The sequence below is a fragment of the Mytilus trossulus genome, chromosome 4 (assembly GCF_036588685.1).
Source record: "Mytilus trossulus isolate FHL-02 chromosome 4, PNRI_Mtr1.1.1.hap1, whole genome shotgun sequence".
In the NCBI taxonomy this organism is placed as follows: domain Eukaryota; kingdom Metazoa; phylum Mollusca; class Bivalvia; order Mytilida; family Mytilidae; genus Mytilus; species Mytilus trossulus.
The window spans coordinates 28,340,818-28,364,851 of NC_086376.1; the positions used below are offsets into that span (position 1 = coordinate 28,340,818).

Consider the following 24,034-nt stretch of genomic DNA (forward strand, 5'->3'; position numbering starts at 1 on the left):
GTCATAAACATTGTGTTTAAATTTCATTGATTTCTATTTACTTTAACAAAAGTTATTGTGCGAAAACCAAGAATAATGCTTATTTGGGCCCTTTTTTGGCCCCTAATTCCTAAACTGTTGAAACCAAAACTCCCAAAATCAATCCCAACCTTTCTTTTGTGGTCATAAACCTTGTGTCAAAATTTCATAGATTTCTATTAACTTAAACTAAAGTTATAGTGCGAAAACCAAGAAAATGCTTATTTGGGCCCTTTTTGGCCCCTAATTCCTAAAATATTGGGACCAAAACTCCCAAAATCAATACCAGCCTTCCTTTTATGGTCATAAACCTTGTGTTAAAATTTCATAGATTTCTATTCACTTTTACTAAAGTTAGAGTGCGAAAACTAAAAGTATTCGGACGACGACGACGACGCCAACGTGATAGCAATATACGACGAAAATTTTTTCAAAATTTGCGGTCGTATAAAAATATTCATAAACGTTTCCTTTTGTTTTTATTTTAACCAGATTATCTACAAAAGGACTAATATCTGTTACAGATATCCTACTCTGTTTTTTTACAATATTTGAATTAAAATTTCCCAAACACAAAAAATAAAACATTGAAATAGTGTGATTGTTTAGCAGTAAAAACAGTTTTTGAAAAGATTTACAATTACATCTCATTTTTGACTTACCTTTGTATATATCTGTAAATTAGGTACTAGTTTGGTGCTACAGAATATACATCTGAAAAGACACAAATTCAACAATTAATACCAATATTAAATCAGGGAAAGTAAGAATGGGGACATATAAACAGGGTTCATTATTTTATATCAGTTTCCATACATAAAGAAGATGTGTTATGATTGCCAGTCGACATAACATAGAAGACAACAACTATAGGTCACTGTATGGCCCAGAAAAGCATATTTTTTCCGGACCTAATTTGCTAAAATTTGTGTTTTAGAATAAGATTGCAAAACTTGCTGAAAAATGACACTCAGACAATAGTCCTATAATAATTAAAATACTAAGTAATTATTTGACCAGCATATAAATGTGTCAAAGCTGTGAGACTCATGCGTATAGCTATCAGCCCTTTAACATGTGCAGAATAAGAATGTGTCCCCAGTACACAGATGCCCCATCTGCACTATTATTTTCTATGTTCAGAGGGTGGTAAAAATGGAGGACAATCTCTAATTTTGCATTAAAATTAGAAAGAACATATCATAGGAAACATATGTACTAAGTTTCAACTTCATCAAAAACTACCTTGACCAAAAACATTAACCTGAAGAGGGACAGATAGACGAATGAACGGAAGGACAAACAAACGAACGAACGGATGCACAGTCCAGAAAACATAATGCCCATAAATGGGGCGTAAAAATTTCATGTTAAGATATCTGTTCATACAGTTTTTATTTCATCTTTTATCTTAAAATATTTTTCCAGGAGACCAAAGAGCAAACAACAGCCCAAGGCCACCAATGGGTCTTCAATACAGGGAGAAACTCCTGCACCCAGAGGTGTACTTCAGCTGGCCCCTAAACAAAAATGTACACTAGTTCAGTGACAATGGACGTTATACTAAACTCCGAAATATACGCAAGAAACTAAAATTTAAATTCATGCATACTTGATAAAATAGTTCTCCGCTGACTAGTTTATACTTACGTAGTATTTAAATTAGAGTCATCAGCTGACCAGCCTGCCATTATTTCTTCATCATAAAGTAGTAATCTACATTTAGAACATCTACATGTACTACAGATTTCAACTTCCATTGCAATATCACTCATTTTGCTCTGCAGACTGACAAACTTAGCTTTTCTCTGTCGTTCTCCAAACTCTTTTAGTGGAATGTATTGTTCAATGAAGGATGAAGATGGAACTAAACTCCCCAGGGCAGCTGTAGGAAAAAATAATTTCATAGTAAGTATGGTAAGAAATGTACATTTGACCTAACTAGCTATAGTTATTTGGTGAATTAAATTTACAAACATGAAATATAACTATAATCTATACAGTATACTACATTGTCTGATGCATATTTTGTTCAGAAGTTTCAAAACATAATGTTATGATTTGCCATGACCTAAATATGGATTTCATTAATGTATCTTTCCTGGAAATAAGGTATTTTATTGATATAGTTCTGGTTGCCTTTTTCAAAGCCCTGCTTAAAAAGCATTGCCATAAAAAGTATTCGCCTTTGTCATAGATAGCTCTAACTTTTCAAATACAGTCTATCATAACTACAGACTAGATATGTCAAAACAACACAAATGGCCCTGTCTCAATAAGTTGAAAAATCTGCAATTTCAACAACACATGTTGACACAAACATTATCATAGTCTCACACATCAAAAATGTGCTCAAAATCTTAAGGCTTTAAAAAAACTCCATATACATCATGTACATGCAGTAACTGTGATTTCAACAATTTATCAAAGTCTGCAAAAAAACTTGAACTTGATCTGTAACTAATCATGTTTATCTCACATACCAAAAATCAGCCCAATATCTGAAGCATTTAGAAAAAAAAGTCTGTAAAACTGTGATTTTCAACAATTTATCTTAGTCCAAAGCCTGTAATATCTGCAAAAATCAGCAGACCCAAACGAAACTCAATTTTGATCTGTAATTAATCTCACATACCAAAAATCAGCCCAATATCTGAAGGCGTTTAGAAAAAAAAGCCTGTATAATCATGATAATGGTTTGTTGCAGAATGCCTTGAATGACGAAATGACGGAATGACAGAATGGCAGACAAGGGTAAAACTGTATGGCTGACAACTTTGTTACATTTGTTGCGGGGCCATAAAAATATAATAATTCACTCATTCTTTAATATGAACAAATGAAATAACTTGTTTTTGTATTTTAAGACTTGATATGTATACTGTAAACCAACTTATTTTCCCCCGAGCGATTTTTTTTCGTGACTTTCGCGAGTAGAAAAATAACGCGAATATAAATCGTCGAAAATATGTCAATCTTTTATCTTTTCTTAATAAACTTCATCAAGTAAAACAGATAATCGCGAAATTAAATAGCCGCGAAGTGGTCAAGAAAGGGTAAAAAGCGAAATAAAGTATCCGCAAAAATAAGTTGGTTTACAGTAGTACTGTAAAATTTAATGCAATTTCTGAAATGATTTCCAATGTAATATCTTAAATATCTAATATCAAGCTTCTTAAACATTGTTAAACATGTAATACATAATATAATAAAGTGAAAGTTAAAAATTTAAAGTGATAAGCACTACAAAACACATGGTTTGACAGGAATATCAAACCTTCAGAAGACAAAATTCAATTCTCCCTTAGCAGTTTTGTATTATAAAAGAATGTTTAGCAAAAGAACATTTAAAGGACAATTTTAGTACCTACATATTAAACTTTACACTGTCATTTAAAATGTATAAGTACTTGATACCCAAATGATAATTAAACTATCTTCTAATTACAATGAATTATATAAGAATTGTACATGTGTTCTCTTATTTTCCACACATAACTTTTGAGCATGTCATGAATGACACAATGAATGATGTCATGTAAAACCAAAATCAATAGCAAACCATTAGTTTCTTTTCTTATAGTTAAAATACACAGAAAAATATTACACATTTCTAAAATTATTATGTATTTATTTCATGTTATTTTCATGTAATTCAATATAAATAGAAATAGCTTTGAAATGTTTGTCAAAACTCAAGTGTCTATTTTTTTAGTATTTTCTGCACTTCCTTCTTTCTAAAATTAAAGTGTTTCCCTACGACAACACATGTTCATGTGCCTGTCAAAAGTCAGGAGCATTGTCAGTGGTTTGTTTTTGTCATTTCTTATATAGAGGATTTTGAATATCATCATGATTACCAATATCTTTGGTACTTTGTTTGATTTATAACTTCAGGTATTAAATGACAAATACTGTATGTACAGTACTGTGACAACCAATATATATTGTGTACAAAACACTATGTTTACAAGGTGAACCTATGCATGTGTCTAATTAGTCAAGCAAAACTCAGATAAAATGGATGAAGAGGTAACAAGAAAGTAGGAATTCTAATGTCTGTCAAAAGTTTACAGTCATTTTTAAAATCAGTCAGAAAACTTTGAAACATTCAACGTACACATATGTCACTTAGCTCTTTGAAATCATTTAGACTATAAGTTTCTACTACATACTGCAAATGTTCAAACCACACAAAACTGCAAACGGGAATATGTAATTCAAATAAAAATGAGCATGGGAAAATGAACATGGGATAGTGATGACAGTTTATGTTATGAAAATGACACTACATCTGATCTTCACACAATCACCATGATTATAAAAACACAACTGTTATACTACAAAATGTACAAAACCAGAACTGATCTCACCAAAATCTGTCATTGCTGTATAATGTTCTAAGAACCTTGCAGTCATGGAAGTGGGCAAACTACCAAATAATTCTGGAACTAGGTACAATAATTTATTTCTCATTTATTATTTAGAAATGAATATATATTATACATTACATATAACATTAAGATTTTTTTTAATGTTTTTTATGCTAACAGCCTACATTCAGACTTTTTTTTAATTCGGTCTACCGTTATCCCATTAGTTGCAATAAATTGCTCTTTAGCTATATGTATCTTGTACTTTTTACAAACCCAGTGTTCAATTGGTTAGTTTTTCATTCTTTTATCTGTACCTTCACATTCAGGCATTTTATTCTTTTAAAAATTACTGATATTTTTGTGTTAAAACTTCAACGTCAAAAGTCTTTACAAAATCAAATATTTCCAGAAAATACAGGACAGGTTGATGTAAGGTTTAATGCACTGATAAAACAATTTTCATCTTGCAATAGCAATTATTATTCCTAGCCCCATATTGACTTCAAATGTGATTTACACAATTTTATCTTTTAGACAACCAACAAACTGTTAATATACTTGAAAACCCATCAATATAAAAATACCTTATGTTGTATCTGTGACATGCTGTTGAAGTATACTAACCTTGTCTATTGGGAACTGATTTAACACCCCCATCAACTGTATCTTTCATACTATGGCGTTTTGGTACGTCGATACCTCGTGATTCATCTGGTACATCAATGGAAGAATTAGATCCAAACTTAGTAGGAGTTGTAATCGTATGTTTTAACTCGCTGAATTTATTAGCTAAAGCACCTGCACCAAACTTGAATGCACCACTTAATCGTTCTTTATGTTTACGGAAGCTTCCTAATCGTTTAAACCTTGATTCAGAACCACCTTCCAATTCTGGTGTCCCATCTAATGAATCATTAGACTTTTTTGAAGGAGAGTGTAAAGAAGAAAGATATCCTTTTACAGGCCATAAATTAGATTTTCCACTTTTATCTTCCTTATCTAAACTTCCTGGAGAAGAATTTGTTCTTCCAACATCTTTAAGACGTTTTCCCACTCTTTCTAACGGTGATAATGGTTGTGAGTCACTTGTACAATCTAAACTATGAACAGAACCTAAACTAAACGTTCTCTCTCCTCGACCTTCAGTTTTATTGCACTCTGATTTGTCCTGTCCTATAGTAAACATTGGTTGATCTTTTTCACTTGCATCATTGTCAATAAACAGTGTACAAGAAACAGCATCAGAACTCTGTTGAGACCCTGATAATGAATATTTGCCATTAACGTTGGAATTAGTTTTTGTACTATTTTCTTCATTTGTCCTAGATTCGTCAAAAAAGCCTAATGGATCATTTTCAGTTACAGGAGTACCAATTGAATTTCTAGAGATTGGACTTTCGAGTTCGAGTGACATTGAATCCCTTGTAGGCGTGTCAATAGGGATGGATGTTGGCCTACTTAACCTGTCGTTTGTTGTGTCAGTATCTAGCACTACCCCACTATCTTTAGTGTCATCAACATTCGTACTTTCATCATTGAAAGAACCATCTAACTTATCGGATTCTTCAATGAATAAATCGTCTTCTTTCGCAGTCAAATCACATAATCTGACTTGCATTTTATCGTCACCACTAACGTGCCGAGGTCTCCAGTTTGTGAATGCACCATTTGTAGACCGCGGTTTTGTGTGATAATCACCAGCACTTTTATGTCTTTTTCGTGACTTGTTACTATTACCTAAATTCAAACTATTATGCAAATTTCTATCCAAACTATGGAGAGAATCTTCATTTTCTAGATGTTGAGAGCTAACCATTAGAAGTCCGGCTGAAGATGTTGACACTGCAAAAAACAGTTCCCATATTAAAACATATGTCAATTCTTGAAATATTTAGTAGTTTGATGCATTCAATATGTAATTTCTATTATAAATCTGTCCAATGTTAAATCATTTACATAACCTTTTGCTGACCAAAAAAGTTGCAGTCCAAAAGATGCCAAACATTCCAATTGATGTATGAAATTTTTCAAGTGTTCGTGGAATTATTGTTATTTGATATTAACAGTATTTGCTTAATTGAGTTGACATTTTACAAATTGTATTGAATATCTGTTTTAAAGAGTTAAATCAGTATAAGGCCTTGACAAAATTTTCTTAATTACTATATAACTATTTTGATTAAAATGATATGACAATTAAACAAACCAAAAAACACACATTCTTAGAAATGATTTTTTCAGCCAATGATGGCGTAATGTGATTCTATTTTGCTGTATGTCTGAAAATAACCATAATAAACCATAGTCACTAACATTCCTTACTAGTGAATTAGGGGCAACAGTCCTTTTGTGCCAATTACTCTTTTTCAGAGGTATCATTTGCGCCAAATTTTGTTTTTCAAATGTATCAATTGCGCCAATATTCGGAACTCATTTGCGCCAATTTACCTGTTCACATATCTATCATAAATATTAATGATTAATGTGTATTCATATTTTTGGCTTCAAAAGTATCGTATGTTCAGAGATATTTCACCATGAAGATGAGCATCTGGAGAGAAATGACTTGAAAAGCATTAAACAGTCCATGTACAGAGAGAGAAGAAAAGTTATTGCTTTGCTGAATATTTATTACAAGATATATGTCAAAAGAGAACAAACTAGAAGCTTTTGCTGATTATGTTTAAGCCACATATACGCTGAAACTCTTTACCACAAGACGTAGCAGTAATGGAGCAGAAGCATTCCACAGAATTATTATGAACTGTTTTATGCATTTCACCTTCAATTTTGGTCTTTTCTGACAATTAAGTGAAGTTACAAGCTGCTACATGCATCAAATTGGGAAATACCCATGCAACACCAGTAAGAAGAAAGTAGGTTTCAGAAAAAAAACATTAGCCATGTAAACTGCCAGTTCCAAGTCCGAATAAAGGAGGAGGGAAGTAATTTTTTTTTCTAATTGGCACAATGGTATGTTTTATTTTTGGCGTAAATGATACCATGTAATTTTAAAAGAGGTGGCACAAACGTTGCATTGGAGAAAAAAAGTTGTGGCGCAAAAGGATGCATTTTTGGCGCAAACAGATCTCTCCCGAATTAGGTCTCTGTATACTATTTACCTGTACTTCCTATCAATGTTTCTTTACTACCAGAACTACTAACACTTCCTAGAGATTTGCGTACTATACTCCCCATCCTTTGTCTGAATTCTTCTGCCATGCTGTGATCAGCTGCTGGAAATTTCATTTCATCACCTTCTTCTTCCCTTTCTTTAAAACATTAATGTATCACAAATTATGTATGCAATGGAAAATTCAGTATTGTCATATTTTTATCTCTGTTCCCCCCCCCCAGTTTTGTAAGGACTCCAGTAAAACAGAGCTAACTATATTATGTGAGTAATAATCCAATATTGAAGGCAATATGCAATATTTTTGTTAAGCTCTTGATATTGAGTTTCTTTCTAGTTATATATCTGCTTTAAAAGGGATTTGTGGAACTGAAATTTCTAGAAAATTTAAAGGTCTCTTAATTCTGAAAACAGGAAATGAGTTACTTCAATTCCTGCACTAAAGGTTAATGTAATAAATGAAAAGGTTAATATTTTCAGCTCCATGGTCATGAAGCAGCATGTTAACTTTGAGTATGAAGGGTCATAGGCTCCAATTCTGAGAACAAGTTTAACCAATAACTCTGAAATTGTAGTAAGAAGTATTTTAGCTGTCAGCCAACAACTTCGGGGAAAACCTTACACATGTTAGTTTTAGCTGAAGACGTAAATGTATAAAGTGATGAAATGTCCTCCTAAGGTCTATTAAAAATTGTGTGATACAATGTTTATATCAAGCTAGCATAAAGAATAATTTGTATTCCTATAATTCTAGTTAATGAAAAATGGAGACATTGCTGTTTTTTGTAAACTATATAATGCACAAACCATCATCATTGCTGGTGATATTTTTCTGTTTCTTTGGTATGTTGAACCTCAATGATCCTTTAACCTCTTTCTTGACCTTTTCTTGAGGTGGGGTTATCTCTTCCTGGTTGTTTACCTCTGTTATGGTTTTTAATTCATCATGAGTCATAGAGCTGTATCCTCTGTCTGATATTCCACCTAAAACCAAGGTCAAATACAAATTAAAGGTTATGTTAGGTACATTAAACACAAATCAACCTGTTCATTTTTTATCATTCAAATTGTCTTTTTGTCATGCAAGGACCTTATTTACCTTTAATGCTATACAATATGAGTTTTGGTAATTGTTGATGGCTATATAGTAACCTATAGTTGAATAGAAAACTGTAATGTGGTCTCATATGGATAGTTGTCCCATTGGCAATCATACTACATCTCCTTATTTTTGTGATGTTTTTATTATGTGCAATTAAAACTCTCTGATCAGATGTATTTCATATTTTATAGTTATTCATTTAAAAGTACACAGATGTAGCATGCTCTTTTTACAAGTACATTTTTGTGTAAAATCATAGGTAAGGATATTTGCTACATAATTCACAACCAGAGTTGCCTTCAGAGAAAAAATGATGGGAGAATCTACAGTATTAATCATATGTTCTATGTGACTACAAAATTCTTGCATCAAAATATTATGCAAGTAGACTTCAAAGCTATTGTTGCATTTTAATAAAATTGAGAATGGAAATGGGGAATGTGTCAAAGAGACAACAACCCGACCGTAAAAAAAAAAAAAAAACAGTAGAAGGTCACCAACAGGTCTTCAATGTAGCGAGAAATTCCCGCACCCAGAGACTATCAAACATTTAATGTCAGGTCAAGCATATTCAACTATATAAAACAAGCAAGATTAGAAACAATGACATTACCAGCACTAGCACTTTCCTCCTTGTTACTCTGTGACCTGACAAGGTCATGCTCTTCACGACCTTTGACTGTATCATGGGATACTTCCTTCCTCAAAATAGATATTTTCTCATCATGTTGATGCTCTTCTATTAAACTATCTAAACTTGTTCCATCATATTCACTATCATATGAACAAATTGAAACACTTCTCCGACGAATTCCCCGACGAAACTGTGCAACACCTATGATGACATTTCTGATCTTTTTCCACATGACAGAAGCTTTACTCCTAGTTGTTGGCCATGTACCTTCGAAAACAGCCTGTAAAAAATAAAACATAATCACAACTTAGATATTTTACAAATGACAAAGTAACTGTATTATCTTTATAATTGAAGACAACAGCTGTTGCTAGAAAACAGGCCCTTTTAGCTTGCTGTACAGTGTGAGCCAACGCTCTGTGTTAAAGACCATACTTTGACCTATAATGGTTCACTTAATTAAATTGTGATTTGAATGGAGTGTTGTCTAATTGGCACTCATATCACATCTTCTTATATCTATATAACGTTTTCTATATAACAAATGTTAACCCTAATTCCACATCAATTACTGACTATCCTTGAAATAATTTTGTTTGTTATATGTTGTAGGATGTTGTTGAAAACATCAGTTATAGACATTATAAGGCAGGACAAATAAGTGGTGAATGCTTGTTTAACGCATTGTTTGACAGAAATTTGTTCAATCAACCAATACCGTTATAATAGGTACAGAAAATTGTTACCAAATGTTCCTTTCAAAATAATAAAGTTCTAGTAAGTAAGTAAGTAAGTAAATTTTATTTAGAGTCTATATATATATACATAATAACAAGAAAACATGAGCTCTAGTGAGCTCTTTAACTGACTATCACATAAAAAATCATGCAGCATCATGCAAATACTACCAAATAAAACATGCAATATAATGAAAGCAACTCTATTTGATTTGTGAGCCTCCAGAGTCAAAGCTGATGTGGCAAGCGCCTCTATGTGCATTGAAACGGGGGAATCAGCAAATCACTTGAAGATCATAAAATATAACAGACTAAAAGCATAAAAACTCCTAGTGATTTGACATTCAAGATAAAATTTACAGTCTTATGTGTGCATATTTTATAATAAAATCCTTCATCAAGGCACCTTCAAATTTATCAATAATATTATTTCACATTACGATTTAAAAAGCCTTTGGTTGAGTTTTCTATTATTTATATGTTGTACAACATAAATTGCTGTTTTCACCTGAAATTTTAAGGTGGTTGAGTTAAAGAAAATGACTAACTTTATTGTAATATCCGTATGTTATAGCATTAGGTTGTACACCAGCCCTCTTCATCTGATACAAGACTTTCACAGCCATCACTGGCATGTTATGTTGACCACACAATTGTAACATTACTCTGTAACACACCTACAAACAAAATAAACATCAATGTATATTGTATTCATCTAGGTAAACAACATAATAAAGAATAGTGAAGGTTCTGCGGAACCCAGTGTCTAGCCTCCTTTTTCAGTTAGTCACAGAATTTAACAAATTTACTTCTGGATACTATCTTATGATCATAAAAGCTTCTGTCCAAGTTTAGTATAAATCTATGTTAGTTTATTAAAGATGTTATTGTAATTTCAAAAACTTAAACCACAGTCGCAGAGTGGATATTTGTGAATGCTACTGAAAACAACCATGGAATGTAGGATCGCTATGCCTTGCTTTTGAAACAAAAGCCACAGGTTTGACAAAAAAAACCAACATCAAAATCTTTTATTTTCATATATCTATTCAAATGTCTGGTATGAATATATTTGTTTTTGTCTGAGTATAAGAAAATTGCTTTATCTAAAGTGCTTGTGTAGCAGATTACACATAAGAAAACAAAATATACCCACCTCGTCTGGTGGTTGAAGTTTTGCTAGCTGCATTTTCTGTAGGACATCATAGGCTACTTTCATGGCATTGTCTGTGGAGTCACTCATGTCCAGAAAGGCAGGCAAGTGTATAAACCATAAGCTGTAACAATGACTCAACAAGCATCTGTTCAAAAAAACAGTTATACTGCATGTTACAATTATCTTAATAGGAATTTCCCAACAAAAACTTTTGTAAATGATACAACACAAATAAATAAATTGAACAATCTTATGTTTTTCCCCAAGACTGTTGATGATGCCTTTACACTAATCCATTAAATGTTGGATGTTTACTGATTGAAACTGTAGTCTTAAATATATGATCTTTCATTAGTTGTTATAGGTTTTGAACAAGCTGTCAGTGACTGCAAGAACTATCAGATCTATACTAAGTGTCTTTTTGTTTTTGGGATGTTCAAGAACTTGTCCAAATCCACTTTGTGTTTTTGTTAGATGTTTTTCTATTTGTATCCATCTAATGAGTTAAGCTTTTTTCATCTGATTTTTATAGTTCTTATGCTGTACTGTTACACCACTGCCCAGACAAACATGTTTAAACCCACCATATTCTTTATGTGCCTGTCCCAAGACAGAATCCTGTAATTCAGTTGTTGTCCTTGGTTGATGTCTGTCATAATTGTTTTTCGTAAACTGTTTGAATTAAAATCAGGCAGTTATTTTTTTCAATTGAATTGTTTCATATTTTCATGTCAGGCCCTTTATAGCCTGCCATTTGGTATGTGATTCATCTTTTCCATGAACATTTTAATTTCTTAAATTATCTGCACTATTGATACAATTATCATATTAATAATTATCATTGTCTCATATTAAGCTGTTTAGAGTTGTAATATTTACTTACTTTGCCCATAGCATAGCATTTGTTGCATATTGTTGTGCCATCTAAAAAACAACAAAACTCATATTAGCTGATGAAATCCATTTTATAAACAATTTGTTCAAAAGAAAATATAGTACATTTCCTACAATTTAGAGAAGACATTATCCCAAATCATGCTACAGTTTCAAATTTTTAGATAATCAACAATGACTCATTCTTTCCCTCGTTTCAGGTAACTGACTTAAAGACTATAAAATTAAGACCAACTTTATATTCTTATTTCATAAGTATTGTTTTTTAGTTTGAGGATTAAGATTAAAGGTCTGACATCTTTCTAAATCAGAACAGTTTGTTATTAATTTATCAGCAAATCTTTTTAAAAACACCAGATTTCGGTGTATTATTTAAAAATTATATTTGCTAATGTTGAAAGATGTGTTTCCTGAAAAACAATCATCTAAGAACTGCTACTCTATATAATGGATGAACGGTAGTATGAAATTAGTGATCAAAAGTTATAAATTGTCCAAAGTTTTAATGAAGATGTTTATAGAAATACACTTAACAAATGTAAATTGCCTTACCTTTTGAGATGACCTGATTTCTTGTTTGGACCTTCTGGATATTGGACTGTTTGGACATAGAGGACCTTTAGAGGGTAACGATAATTCTGATTCTTTCTTTCTTAAGAATAACTCTGTCTTTAAGCTTGGAAAACCATTGTAGCTGAAATATAATCAGTATTCATATATCAATCAAACTTTGCAAATCTTTAAATGTAAAGCAATAAACTTTGTCTTTATGGATTAAAAAAAAATGCTGTAAAAGATTTAAGAAATAGTTAATGCATCAATATCAGTCTCATTTGTCCTAAATGTTTCTCACACTGGTTCTGCTGACCATCCAAATTATTTGCCTTTTTCATACTGTTTTTCTTGTCAAGTTATGTAACAAATGTTTTGATATACCCAATGGTTGTCTTAATGTTTGTATTGTTACCAGGTGCCAGATTTGCTCCATGTTAATGACTGCACTGTGACTTTGAGATGATGAGCAGCAATAAAAGCAATATTCCTTTGATTATTTGTCATCAAGTAGATAAAGGAAGATGTGGCTTTAGTGCCAATGAGACAACTCTCCATCCAAATAACAATTTAAAAAAAAACAAAAACATGTTTGTTTTGATTTTGAGTTATATATAGCACACTATACCCATTCTTTCTCAGTATTATTATTGATTTTGGGTTATATATATATAGCACACTATACCCATTCTTTCTAGGTATTATTATTGATTTTGGGTTATATATATAGCACACCATACCCATTCTTTCCCAGTATTATTATTGATTTTGTGTTATATATATATAGCACACTATACCCATTCTTTCTCAGTATTATTATTGATTTTGGGTTATATATATATAGCACACTATACCCATTCTTTCTCGGTATTATTATTGATTTTGGGTTATATATATAGCACACCATACCCATTCTTTCCCAGTATTATTATTGATTTTGGGTTATATATATAGCACACTATACCCATTCTTTCTCGGTATTATTATTGATTTTGGGTTATATATATAGCACACTATACCCATTCTTTCTCAGTATTATTACTGATTTTGGGTTATATATATATATAGCACACTATACCCATTCTTTCTCAGTATTATTATTGATTTTGGGTTATATATATATCACACCATACCCATTCTTTCCCAGTATTATTATTAATTTTGGGTTATATATATAGCACACTATACCCATTCTTTCTCAGTATTATTATTGATTTTGGGTTTTATGTATATATAGCACACTATACCCATTCTTTCTCAGTATTCTGGGAATCTGAGAGCCTTCATTTTTACTGTTTTTTCCAACTGAATTTTAATTTTAGCTATTTTGACTTCAGTTATAAGTTTATGTAAGTACCTGTATTTAGCTCCTTCAGGTAATCCTACTGGTTCTGGAGGCATTATAAATACTGTTCTCTCACTGTAAGAAAATAATATAACAATACAATTAAAGAGCAGACTTATCTGTGAAACCTTTACAAACTCTTTGTGTGAGCTGAACTGTTATATCAGGACTTAAACTAAATAGCCTTTGATATTATAACTTGTAAAATTTAACTCCTGTTTCATCCAAATAAAAAAAAAAATCACAAATAGGATCAGTTAAATCAAATTTGCCACAAAGAGATTATTTTCACTAACTGAAAATTTAAATGAGGGCTATGCAGTGCAAAAACTAGTGCAGTTGATATTGAAACTAAAATATTGTTATTTCAGGAATATACATGACATATAGATGTATTGGTTTCATTTTACCTATATCTCAACTAATTCCAATGTTGAGTTCTCAATTTAACAGTACACATTTTATTCATAAATTTTATAATACTGTATCCCTTCATAAGATAACGACAATGAATATATAACACTATATTTGAAGAGTTAACTTTTTCTTTCAAGAGTCGGGTCACTTTTCGTCTTCTTTACATTGACAATATTTATACTATAATTACCTGTGTGAACCATCTAGTTCTATCAACTTTGGTTCATCTAATGTTTCATTTACCTATAAATATAAAAACATGCTGAACAATCTTTATAATACTGGTAAGGTATAGATAAATAAGAACCAAAGCTATCATCTACAGTTGTTAATTGTATGTTGTTCTGATATAAGATTCGTTTTTTTCTCAAATTCTTGGGCAATTTTTTTTAAAACCTTTTCTGGACCATTGTTTATTAAAATATATTAATGTGTGGTTGCTGATCTCAGTAGATGCCAAGTAAAAAGGTCATAACCTTTATCAGCTCTTTGGATGAATCAAAATGCTTACAGGTGTTAAAAAAAATTGACAACTTTACATTCCCCGACACAGAAATCTGGAAAAATGCCCTCGAAAGAAATTTTCATTAGAGAAACAGATACTTACAAAATTGCTCACAGATTATTAGATTTATGTAATATCCATAGTTGAATTATCAACATTGGATAAAACCAACAATCCACTTGTACCAATGTTATAATCTATATTTAACAATATCAAAGTCAAGGTGATAAAAAAAAAAAAAAAACACCTTTGTTATTTTTTTTAATATGTTGAGATAATATGATATATAAATACACACACACCTTTTCTGTACATTCATCAAAAAAGGCTAAGCTAGCATCATTGTCCGAAACAAATGATCTCTCTTCTAGAAATCGGATAAATGTCTGGGTTTTGGTTAAATTCTGGTAAAACTTGGAATTTGCTTTGTCTCGACTCTTTAGAAAACCTGGAATGAAAAATTAGAACAGATGTATTTTCTAACACCTATGAGATGAAATCAAGTTATCTTTTTTCCTTGGTATACATAAAAAATAAAAAATATTTTTCACATCAAAACTGATTGCTATTACTAGTATGATAACCATTAAAATATAACTCTTAGATTTGGTGTAAACAATATTTTATTATGAATAAAACAAGTATAATTATAAAATCATTCACAATTAGGATTCAGAAACAAGCAACAAGTGCTTATATTAATCTGTCTCCTTAGATTTAACAATGAACATTTTTTTCTCTGAGTCAACAATTTAAATTTTTGTATGGCAGCTAATGCATGCCTTAATGACAATTCAGTGACAAGAATATGAAAACATGTATTTATGACATTTTCTATTTTTTCCACTATAAGCCTACCTACCTTGCATGTCAAACAAAGAGGTAACATCAGTTGTCCCCAGGGTAGGGGCTCTTGTAATTGGTTTTAAGTAACTCCTGTAGCCTTTCAACACACAAGCTTGGAAACGTAGAAAGGCTTCTTGTATACGTAACTCCATTAATGTCTACAATAAAATGAAAAAAAAATTGTTTCAAAATGGAAATATCTACAACATTTCTAACTACAGTACTGAAAAAAATAATGATATATCTTTTAGAAAGAAACTATTCAAATCCATAAATAATATGTGGTTCTTACTTATACTTCACAGTGAGTTATCTTTTATCCTCAATATAATTCAATCAAACAAGAATGTGTCCGAAGCCCTATCCGTACTGTCATTTTCTATGTTCAGATGAAGGTGAAAATGGGGCAAAATCTCTAATTTGGCATTAAAATTAGAAAGAGCATATCATAAGGATACATGTGTACTAAGATTCAAGTTGATTCAAACTTCATCAAAAAATACCTTGACCAAAAACTTTAACCTGAAGCGGGACGAAGGGTACAACAGACGAAGGGTACAACAGACGAATGGACGCATAAACCAGAAAACATAATGCCCATAAACAAGGCATAAAAAGGTAAAAAAAGTTTATTTACCTCTTTTCTTTTCATTCTGAAGTCATGTTCCATGGGAGCAAGTTCGAGAACAATTTCATCAACCATCTGAGTACCAACACGAGTTGTACATAATTCATCAAATAATTTATGCAATGTCTCTTGTAAAACACGAGCTGGTTTCTGAAAATAAGTATTCAATGATTACACTACATCAAATTTATATATAATTAATAATTTAGTGGATAAATGTTTTCTTATCACACAAAAAAACATATCATACTTACACGTGTAATTCTGTTGCGTTGCATTGTTTTCATAAATAAAAGGATTTTTATGTACATTTTCTTCAGTGATCAGCATAGTCAATTTTAATATTATACAGCATATTTGAGTATGTACAAAGATGTCAAAGAAGATTGAAATTATTGTTTGATAGTTGGCAAAGAGGACTAAGAAATTATTTTTAACTTTACTGTTGACAAGAGCAGGCAATCTATTAATTTTGGCTACAGTTTTAGCATGTTAAGATGTAGTTGAGCAGTGCTTTGAATGTATTTAATATGCCTGTGCTGTATCTATGAATTGTTATATATGCTGTTTATATATCTTATCTGCATGCTCTCTGTTTTAATGTATATGTTATTTTTACTTGGTAAAAAGCTTATGTTTGTGTTGTTAAAAGAGAGGCGAATCAAACTAAAACTTATTTTTATAATCTGGATTTTTGACACTTGATATTTCAGGTATGTTCATGTGCTAGCAGTTTTGCAGAACTGGAAGTTTCTATGGTTTTATGGATTATCTTGTTATCTTATCTAGCCTGTACATACCTTTGGTAAATTTCTGTAGTTAATGTTCTTTTTGTCATCAGGTCTGTAAAATGTCATAACAATTATTTTATAGTGCAAAGATATGTCCTAAAACATGTTCAATATAAACTTCATCTTAAGGTCAAGGAACAGTAAATGGGCTATGTCTCAGATTTTGCTCAAATTTTGCATACAATCTTGGCTCGGTGAACTACAACTGACAATCGAAAAAATAATGCATTTATCTCTTTTATTATCTGAAATATTGCAGATTGATTTCTTTTAATATGGGTGAATATTTGTATAGAAAGCACATACAATCAGCGAAAAAACATACAAAATTTGTCTTAAAATTGCCAAATCTTTTATTCTACTCCATAGATTTTTCTTTAAAAACTGTATGTTGTTGACACATAAAATTCCGTTATAATGATGCAAAATAAAGATAGGGTCACCGACTTCGTTTGTTGTCTAATAATAATTTTTTCCCCTTGTTGGTAGTGAAAAACGTCAAAAATCAACGTTTTACGGCCGGCAACACGGCGACGTTACGATTATTTCTACGTTTTATAGGATTTTTTCACAAAGAACACAACATGGAATGATGTATACCGTAAAAACGAAGTCGGTGACCCTATCTTTATTTTACATCATTATAACGGTAATTTATGTATCAACAACATATAGTTTTTTAAGAAAAATCTATGGAGTAGAATTAGAGATTTTGCGATTGTAAGACAAATTTTAGAAGGTTTTATGCCGATTTTATTTGCTTTCTATACAAATGCTCACCAATTTTGTAAGAATTCAATCAGTAATATTTTAAATGATAAATGAGATAAATGCATTATTATTTCGATTTTTAGTTGAAGTTCATCGAGCCAGAGTTGTATGCAAAATTTTACTGAAATCTGTGACATAGCCCATTTACTGTAACTTGACCTTAAATGAACAATTAAATGACTCTTAAAGTCCATTGTATAATTAAAGGAAAGATCTCTTTATAGAACATCAATTATATATAAAAGTTGTTCAAACCAGTTCTTATTTATTATTTAAGGAATGACTGTAATATTTTTTTCTGTCTATGAAGAAATAACATACAAAAATTGGTGCACACTGATTAACGTGGGTAGCAGGTTATCTAACAGTGAGCACCACATTTTTTATGTTATTTCGAATAGACAGTAAAAATACTACAGACATTTTTCATAATTTAATTCTAAATTCCATTTTAAACTATTTGAGTTAAGTCTGCCAATTGATATTTTATCGTGTGTTTTTCTATGTTGTGATGTTATGCTATTGTTTCAGGAAAAAGGGAGAAGGTTTGGATCCATTAAAACGTGTTATCCCGCTGCAAATGTTTGCACCTGTCCTAAGTCAGGAATCTGATGTACAGTAGTTGTTGTTTGTTTATGTAATATATACGTGTTTCTCGTTTCTCATTTTTTTATATAGATTAGACCGTTGGTTTTCCCGTTTGAATGGTTTTACACTAGTAATTTTGGGGCCCTTTATAGCTTGTTGTTCGGTGTGAGCCAAGGCTCTGTGTTGAAGGCCGTACATTGACCTATAATGGTTTACTTTTTTTTTAAATTGTTATTTGGATGGAGAGTTGTCTCATTGGCACTCACACCACATCTTCCTATATCTATTAACTATAGAAAACCATGAAAAAATATTGATTACGTCACGGTCACATGACTAAATTATGTCTATGGGCTGATAACAAAATAACATCAGCCAATCAAAAGACGTGTTACATCCAAAATTAAATTATTTATACTTACAAACTGATTGTGATCGTATCTAAATCTACACACACAACATCTGAAGGAGGGTCATACAGGTCAAAATATCGGGAATCTATACCTGTTAATTAAACATACAACAATTAAATACTTTCAGAAATCAATTTCAATTACATTTCACACCATTAAAGAATTGTGTATTGTCTACTTAAATTCTTTTACATATAAAAAGTTTTGTGTAAGTTAATTGAAGACCAAATAGTATGACAAAAGATCTCAAATATTTGTAGAAAAGTACTTATTGAAAACATACTTGCCTGTACTAGTAAATGTAGTAAGTTTATATGAACAGAAGATATTTGTATTTTTTATGCATAAGAAATGTTGAGCAGTCGCAAAAAAAATGCTCTTACAGTATTTGCATGCATAAAATATTTTACTTACCAACAATAAATGGAACAGGAGCACTTAATACATAGGACAGACCTAAAGGACATAATGGAATGTATGGACACTGCCAGTGTAAGGGGAATATCATCTGAAATTAAGTAAAATAGTTATTAACCAAATGCAATTGATATTACACAAAATGAATTTAAAGTCAAAACAAATGCATTATTTTCAATGTAAACACAATTTTCTATCATTATCATGATTATGTGTATCCATCTAGAATTTGTTTTCATTTGCAGAAATAACAATTTGCATTTTGTATAATATGTACTGTAATAATTATGTTTACAAGCAAAAGATAAAATATATCATTACATTGGTTGCAATAAATTACATTGATTTCTTGACAACGCCTATTGTTGTCAAGACGTCGATAATGGTGGATCAAAAAAATTGTGAATGCGTAAAAAAAAGATATAGTTCCTTACATGTTTTGCATTAATTTTTTGCCAATGTAATAAAAAGAATAACTAATGAAAGAATTCAAATATCGAAAAATATTCAACTCGTGACTGAACAACACTGATAATTGATTCATGCGCTACCCATATTCGTAAATTAATGTGTTGTTCGGTCACTCATTGAATACTTTTCTCTATTTGAATTCTTCGATTAGTTATTCAGGATACCAAGAGTAATTCATAATGTCTAGAAACAGCTGTAAACAAAATTTATTTCAAAAAGTTATGAACATTTATTACATTTAATTCAATGAAAGAGACAGTCCCGATTCACTGTTCCTGATAAAAATGAACAAAGTCCAATAACCCTGCAACAACAAAAGTCTTAATTGCAAAAACTGAAAGGGAGCTTCTCTTCAAGAGAGTCATGACTACATAACACATGTGTGTGAATTATTAATGGCAAACTTGGGTTATCAGGGACACAGGGGCAAATTACACAACAATAATATATGATTTACCTGTCTGAAGTAGGTATATAATATAGCAATATTATATTTCCAACAGAAAGTAACCAAAAGTTATCATGCAATAAATTCTAATATTGCACTAGTGCAATAAATCTTCAAAATGCATGACATTATCAACGAAAAAATCTTAGTTTAAACCAATTTTTACTTTCAAAAATTATATTGCTATACAATAAAAGGGTTATTGCATGAATATTAGGGAATATTGTCCCTTGTAGAACATATATTGCACTCACAAGCTTGTGCAATATAAAATTCAACTCGGGACAATATTCCCCAATATTCATGCAATAACCCTATAATATAAAATCGTCTGAGTGTCAATACTTACATTTATGACAGCTTCAGCAACACCAGTTAACACAGCTGGTCGCAGTGAATGTATCAATACTTTATGTTCATGTAGAATATATAACAATAAGTTCATACAGTTCTCTGGTCCTAAGTTCTTTAACATTGTGATAAATGAAGCTCCACTGAAAAACATGACAAATTCTACAATTTAGCAAGATATCATATGAATCAAACACTTTTTCATTATGACAGTCTTTATAGTCTCTTTTAATATAAGCCTGATTAGTTTCAGTAGTTCTTCAATTATTATACATCACACAAAAAGGATACACATAGTTATGTATTGAATATCAAACTGTAAGACAATTCACCAGTTTATTAACATGACTCTAAAAACAAAATATATTATTTTTATAAAAATAAATCACACCTTTATCATGCTATTTATTCTGGAAAAAAACAAAATTGTGCATGTTGTGTGCTATATCACATTATCACAGAATTTTTGATTTTTTTTGTCTCAAAATTTTTAATACTTCAACTGTTTGTCTGAATAACTTTGTCAAAGAAACCATGGAATTTAATCATTTTTATTCACTCAAAATATCAAAGTGCTGGAAAGCACTGTCAGAAGGGTAAAGATCGCTTTAATTTATCAGTGGGAAGTAAAATGAAATATATTTTTAGAACAGATATTAGATTTCTGCACCTTGCAAAAGTTATATAATTTTCTTGACAAGTGAAAAAATCATTTTATGCCATGAGTATCTGTGCATATATTACATCTAAAAATTTCTGATAATGTTCATGGAAGTATGTATAGAATGTTATGGTTAATGCACTATGTTTTGCGATCTAAAAAGGTAGTGATCTGACAGCCTTGGAACATTTAGATATCAAGTCAGTCCCATAAGGTCTTGATTGCATTCCATGCAATCTTTACCTAAAAAATCATTTTCTTTAAATTTCTGTTTTCATTATATTTATAGTATCATCAACATTTACATCACAGAGTAGATAATACAGTATTCGGTATTTCTTCATCATACTCCAATTCTTCTAATGAATTAAAAAAATATTCCTGTAATCTGAGTAATATATATCAACCAACCTTTGTGGCAGTGGTGAATCCTCTGGCATAGACAATATTATGGCTTCATGACTGAGCTAAAACACACAAACAAACAGTTCACATGGGAGTCTTCATTAAGCTTTGTCTTTTTTCTTACTTTCATTTTGAATTATCTTACTTTCATTTTGAATCAAACAAGAGACTTTTAAACTACTTTAAATTTTGACTTTTATTGTGTTAACCAATTAAAAGAAACCTCTAGAAGAAGAATTTGCAACACATAAGATCACCTATTTGCATGCTCCGAAAAAATTTATTCTCTATAAGGGAAATTTTAACAGTGGCAAAAGCACTTACTTGTTAAAAGCTTAAGTTTACTAAGGACTAACCTACCTGAACTAATATATTGGGTCTTTGTGGTGAAGGATATGGTACATCATACATAAAATGTGATATATGTCTGAAAAAAATATAAAATCTGATTAATATCCTCATATACAAATGGAAAAAAAACCTTTGGTATTGTTATACATGTATTAAGAAGTTTCATCTAGTTTACTGCTTTGAATCATACTATTAGTATTGCACACATTAAAATACTGTTTAACTAGATGAAAGGGCACCCCTTTAGCAATCAATCAAGATCAATCATGAAACTAGAACTATGTGTAAATTTCAGCTACTCTAATCTAATAAGCATAATACATACATGACATATACTTTTAAATTTGAATAAGAATAAAATTTACAGATTTGTTTTTCAGATCAGGTAAATTGAGTTGTTTTATATATATATATATATATACTTGATATAAATAAATCTATAGGGACTCTAATATTTTAACCGATACTAACCTTTCTAATGGAACAGTATGTGGACCAGTTATAGAATTCCTATATAAATATGTAAGAAATAGTCGGAAGGCATCAAAGAATGGCCAGTGTGATAGTAAACATATACACTTATTAGAATGAACAGTTTTCAGTATTCTATATTGTTCTCTTATGTGTTTGTTTTTCAATCCAAGATGTCTCATTTGTAAATCAGACAATTTTTCCTCTTCAAATTCTTCATAAAACTGTACTGCAGCTCCATAAACCTACAAAAAATTGTATTTGATTATCTTGTAGATTGATGGAGATTTAACCTAATTCTTAAATTCAAATTTTGTCATCAAGGTCAGTGTTTTTGACGGAGGATACCACAAACTTTACACCTTTTATGAGATATAAACTAATTCTACAAGAAGGTAATTCCAGAATTAATTATCCAGAATTTTTTTATCAAAAACTAAAATTAGAATGTTTTTAAAGTTATAATCCCTTCAGTAAACTGATAAAATAAATTGAGAATGTGTCCATGCAACACAGATGATGACACCTTTGCATAAAATGTTAAAAAGAGACATTTACACTAGTAATTTTGGGGCCCTTTATAGCTTGTTGTTCGGTATCTGCCAAGGCTCCGAGTTGAAGGCCGTACATTGACCTATAATGGTTTACTTTTTTCAAATTGTTATTTGGATGGAGAGTTGTCTCATTGGCACTCACACCACATCTTCCTATTTCTGTAGCTGTAAAAGTGACGCACCTAAATTCTAAATTGATCTGTGTTTTGTGTTTTTTTGCATTACGTATAAAGTTAAGCAAAGGTTTTAAGAAACAAAAAAAGTCATTAGGGGAATGATACCTTGAATCATTAACCATTAAACTACACTTCTCAAAATCAAAAGGTGACAGTGGTTTACCAATGTTCCAACCTCTTTAAATCATTTGAAATGTACCAACCAATCAGAAAGCCATCTAGTAAAATTTGCCTATATATTGATAAACTTTTACCTTTTCTCCATCTGAGCCTGTTAAAACGAAAGTAGAAAAGATTGGTAGAGGATGCTGAGCTTTGGCAGACCAACATTCAATTGATGCTCCCATAGGTAAACAGAACATAGGTACAGACTCAGGCAATGGGAAACTTTCATAATCTTCTATGGGGTATCTGTCCAATATTGCTGTAAAATACAAATACCTTTAGTAATTTTAAAATTGAATACTTAAACCATATAAAAATTATGTATTCACCAACAAATTGGTCTAATTGTCACAATTGAATATATCCAGAATCAATGGATCTCTTCTTTTGAACAACATATTTTTAGAAACACTACAGGAATTAGCCAAGTATATTCAAAGTCGAATAAACAGATATGCAGATTGACTTTTATTCTTGACCATCTAATTGGCAGGTTTTTAGCTCCTGTTAAAATATCCCTACCAACAGGTAAGTATGGTTAAGTGTACTGTATATACCTGGCTTATATGCTAATAGGTCTGCTTTGGTTACAGCTTTTTTGTAACATATGAAAACATCTGACCCAATCTGAAAAGACAAAATCATAAAGATATATTTT

General features: G+C 30.9%; 1 protein-coding gene across 2 annotated transcripts in view; it reads right to left on the minus strand.

Annotated features, from left to right (window-relative positions):
- The window catches only part of LOC134715015 (C-myc promoter-binding protein-like), a 49,607-nt gene that overhangs the window by 14,578 nt on the left and 10,995 nt on the right, over nucleotides 1–24,034 (minus strand). The window contains exons 6-30 of one of the 2 annotated variants that reach the window (XM_063576844.1): nucleotides 23,934–24,003; nucleotides 23,466–23,635; nucleotides 22,482–22,726; nucleotides 22,020–22,086; nucleotides 21,666–21,721; nucleotides 20,592–20,736; nucleotides 19,321–19,414; nucleotides 18,916–18,997; nucleotides 17,144–17,186; nucleotides 16,353–16,493; nucleotides 15,732–15,873; nucleotides 15,172–15,317; nucleotides 14,555–14,607; nucleotides 13,960–14,022; nucleotides 12,603–12,744; nucleotides 12,040–12,080; nucleotides 11,157–11,301; nucleotides 10,549–10,677; nucleotides 9,243–9,543; nucleotides 8,335–8,511; nucleotides 7,517–7,666; nucleotides 5,019–6,236; nucleotides 4,392–4,469; nucleotides 1,669–1,903; nucleotides 681–732 (exon numbers count right to left, since the gene is read on the minus strand). In XM_063576844.1, the coding sequence (XP_063432914.1) occupies nucleotides 681–732; nucleotides 1,669–1,903; nucleotides 4,392–4,469; nucleotides 5,019–6,236; nucleotides 7,517–7,666; nucleotides 8,335–8,511; nucleotides 9,243–9,543; nucleotides 10,549–10,677; nucleotides 11,157–11,301; nucleotides 12,040–12,080; nucleotides 12,603–12,744; nucleotides 13,960–14,022; nucleotides 14,555–14,607; nucleotides 15,172–15,317; nucleotides 15,732–15,873; nucleotides 16,353–16,493; nucleotides 17,144–17,186; nucleotides 18,916–18,997; nucleotides 19,321–19,414; nucleotides 20,592–20,736; nucleotides 21,666–21,721; nucleotides 22,020–22,086; nucleotides 22,482–22,726; nucleotides 23,466–23,635; nucleotides 23,934–24,003 (4,185 nt within the window). The remainder of the gene's footprint in view (nucleotides 1–680; nucleotides 733–1,668; nucleotides 1,904–4,391; nucleotides 4,470–5,018; nucleotides 6,237–7,516; nucleotides 7,667–8,334; nucleotides 8,512–9,242; nucleotides 9,544–10,548; nucleotides 10,678–11,156; nucleotides 11,302–12,039; nucleotides 12,081–12,602; nucleotides 12,745–13,959; nucleotides 14,023–14,554; nucleotides 14,608–15,171; nucleotides 15,318–15,731; nucleotides 15,874–16,352; nucleotides 16,494–17,143; nucleotides 17,187–18,915; nucleotides 18,998–19,320; nucleotides 19,415–20,591; nucleotides 20,737–21,665; nucleotides 21,722–22,019; nucleotides 22,087–22,481; nucleotides 22,727–23,465; nucleotides 23,636–23,933; nucleotides 24,004–24,034) is intronic. The other variant, XM_063576845.1, reaches the window with a different exon arrangement.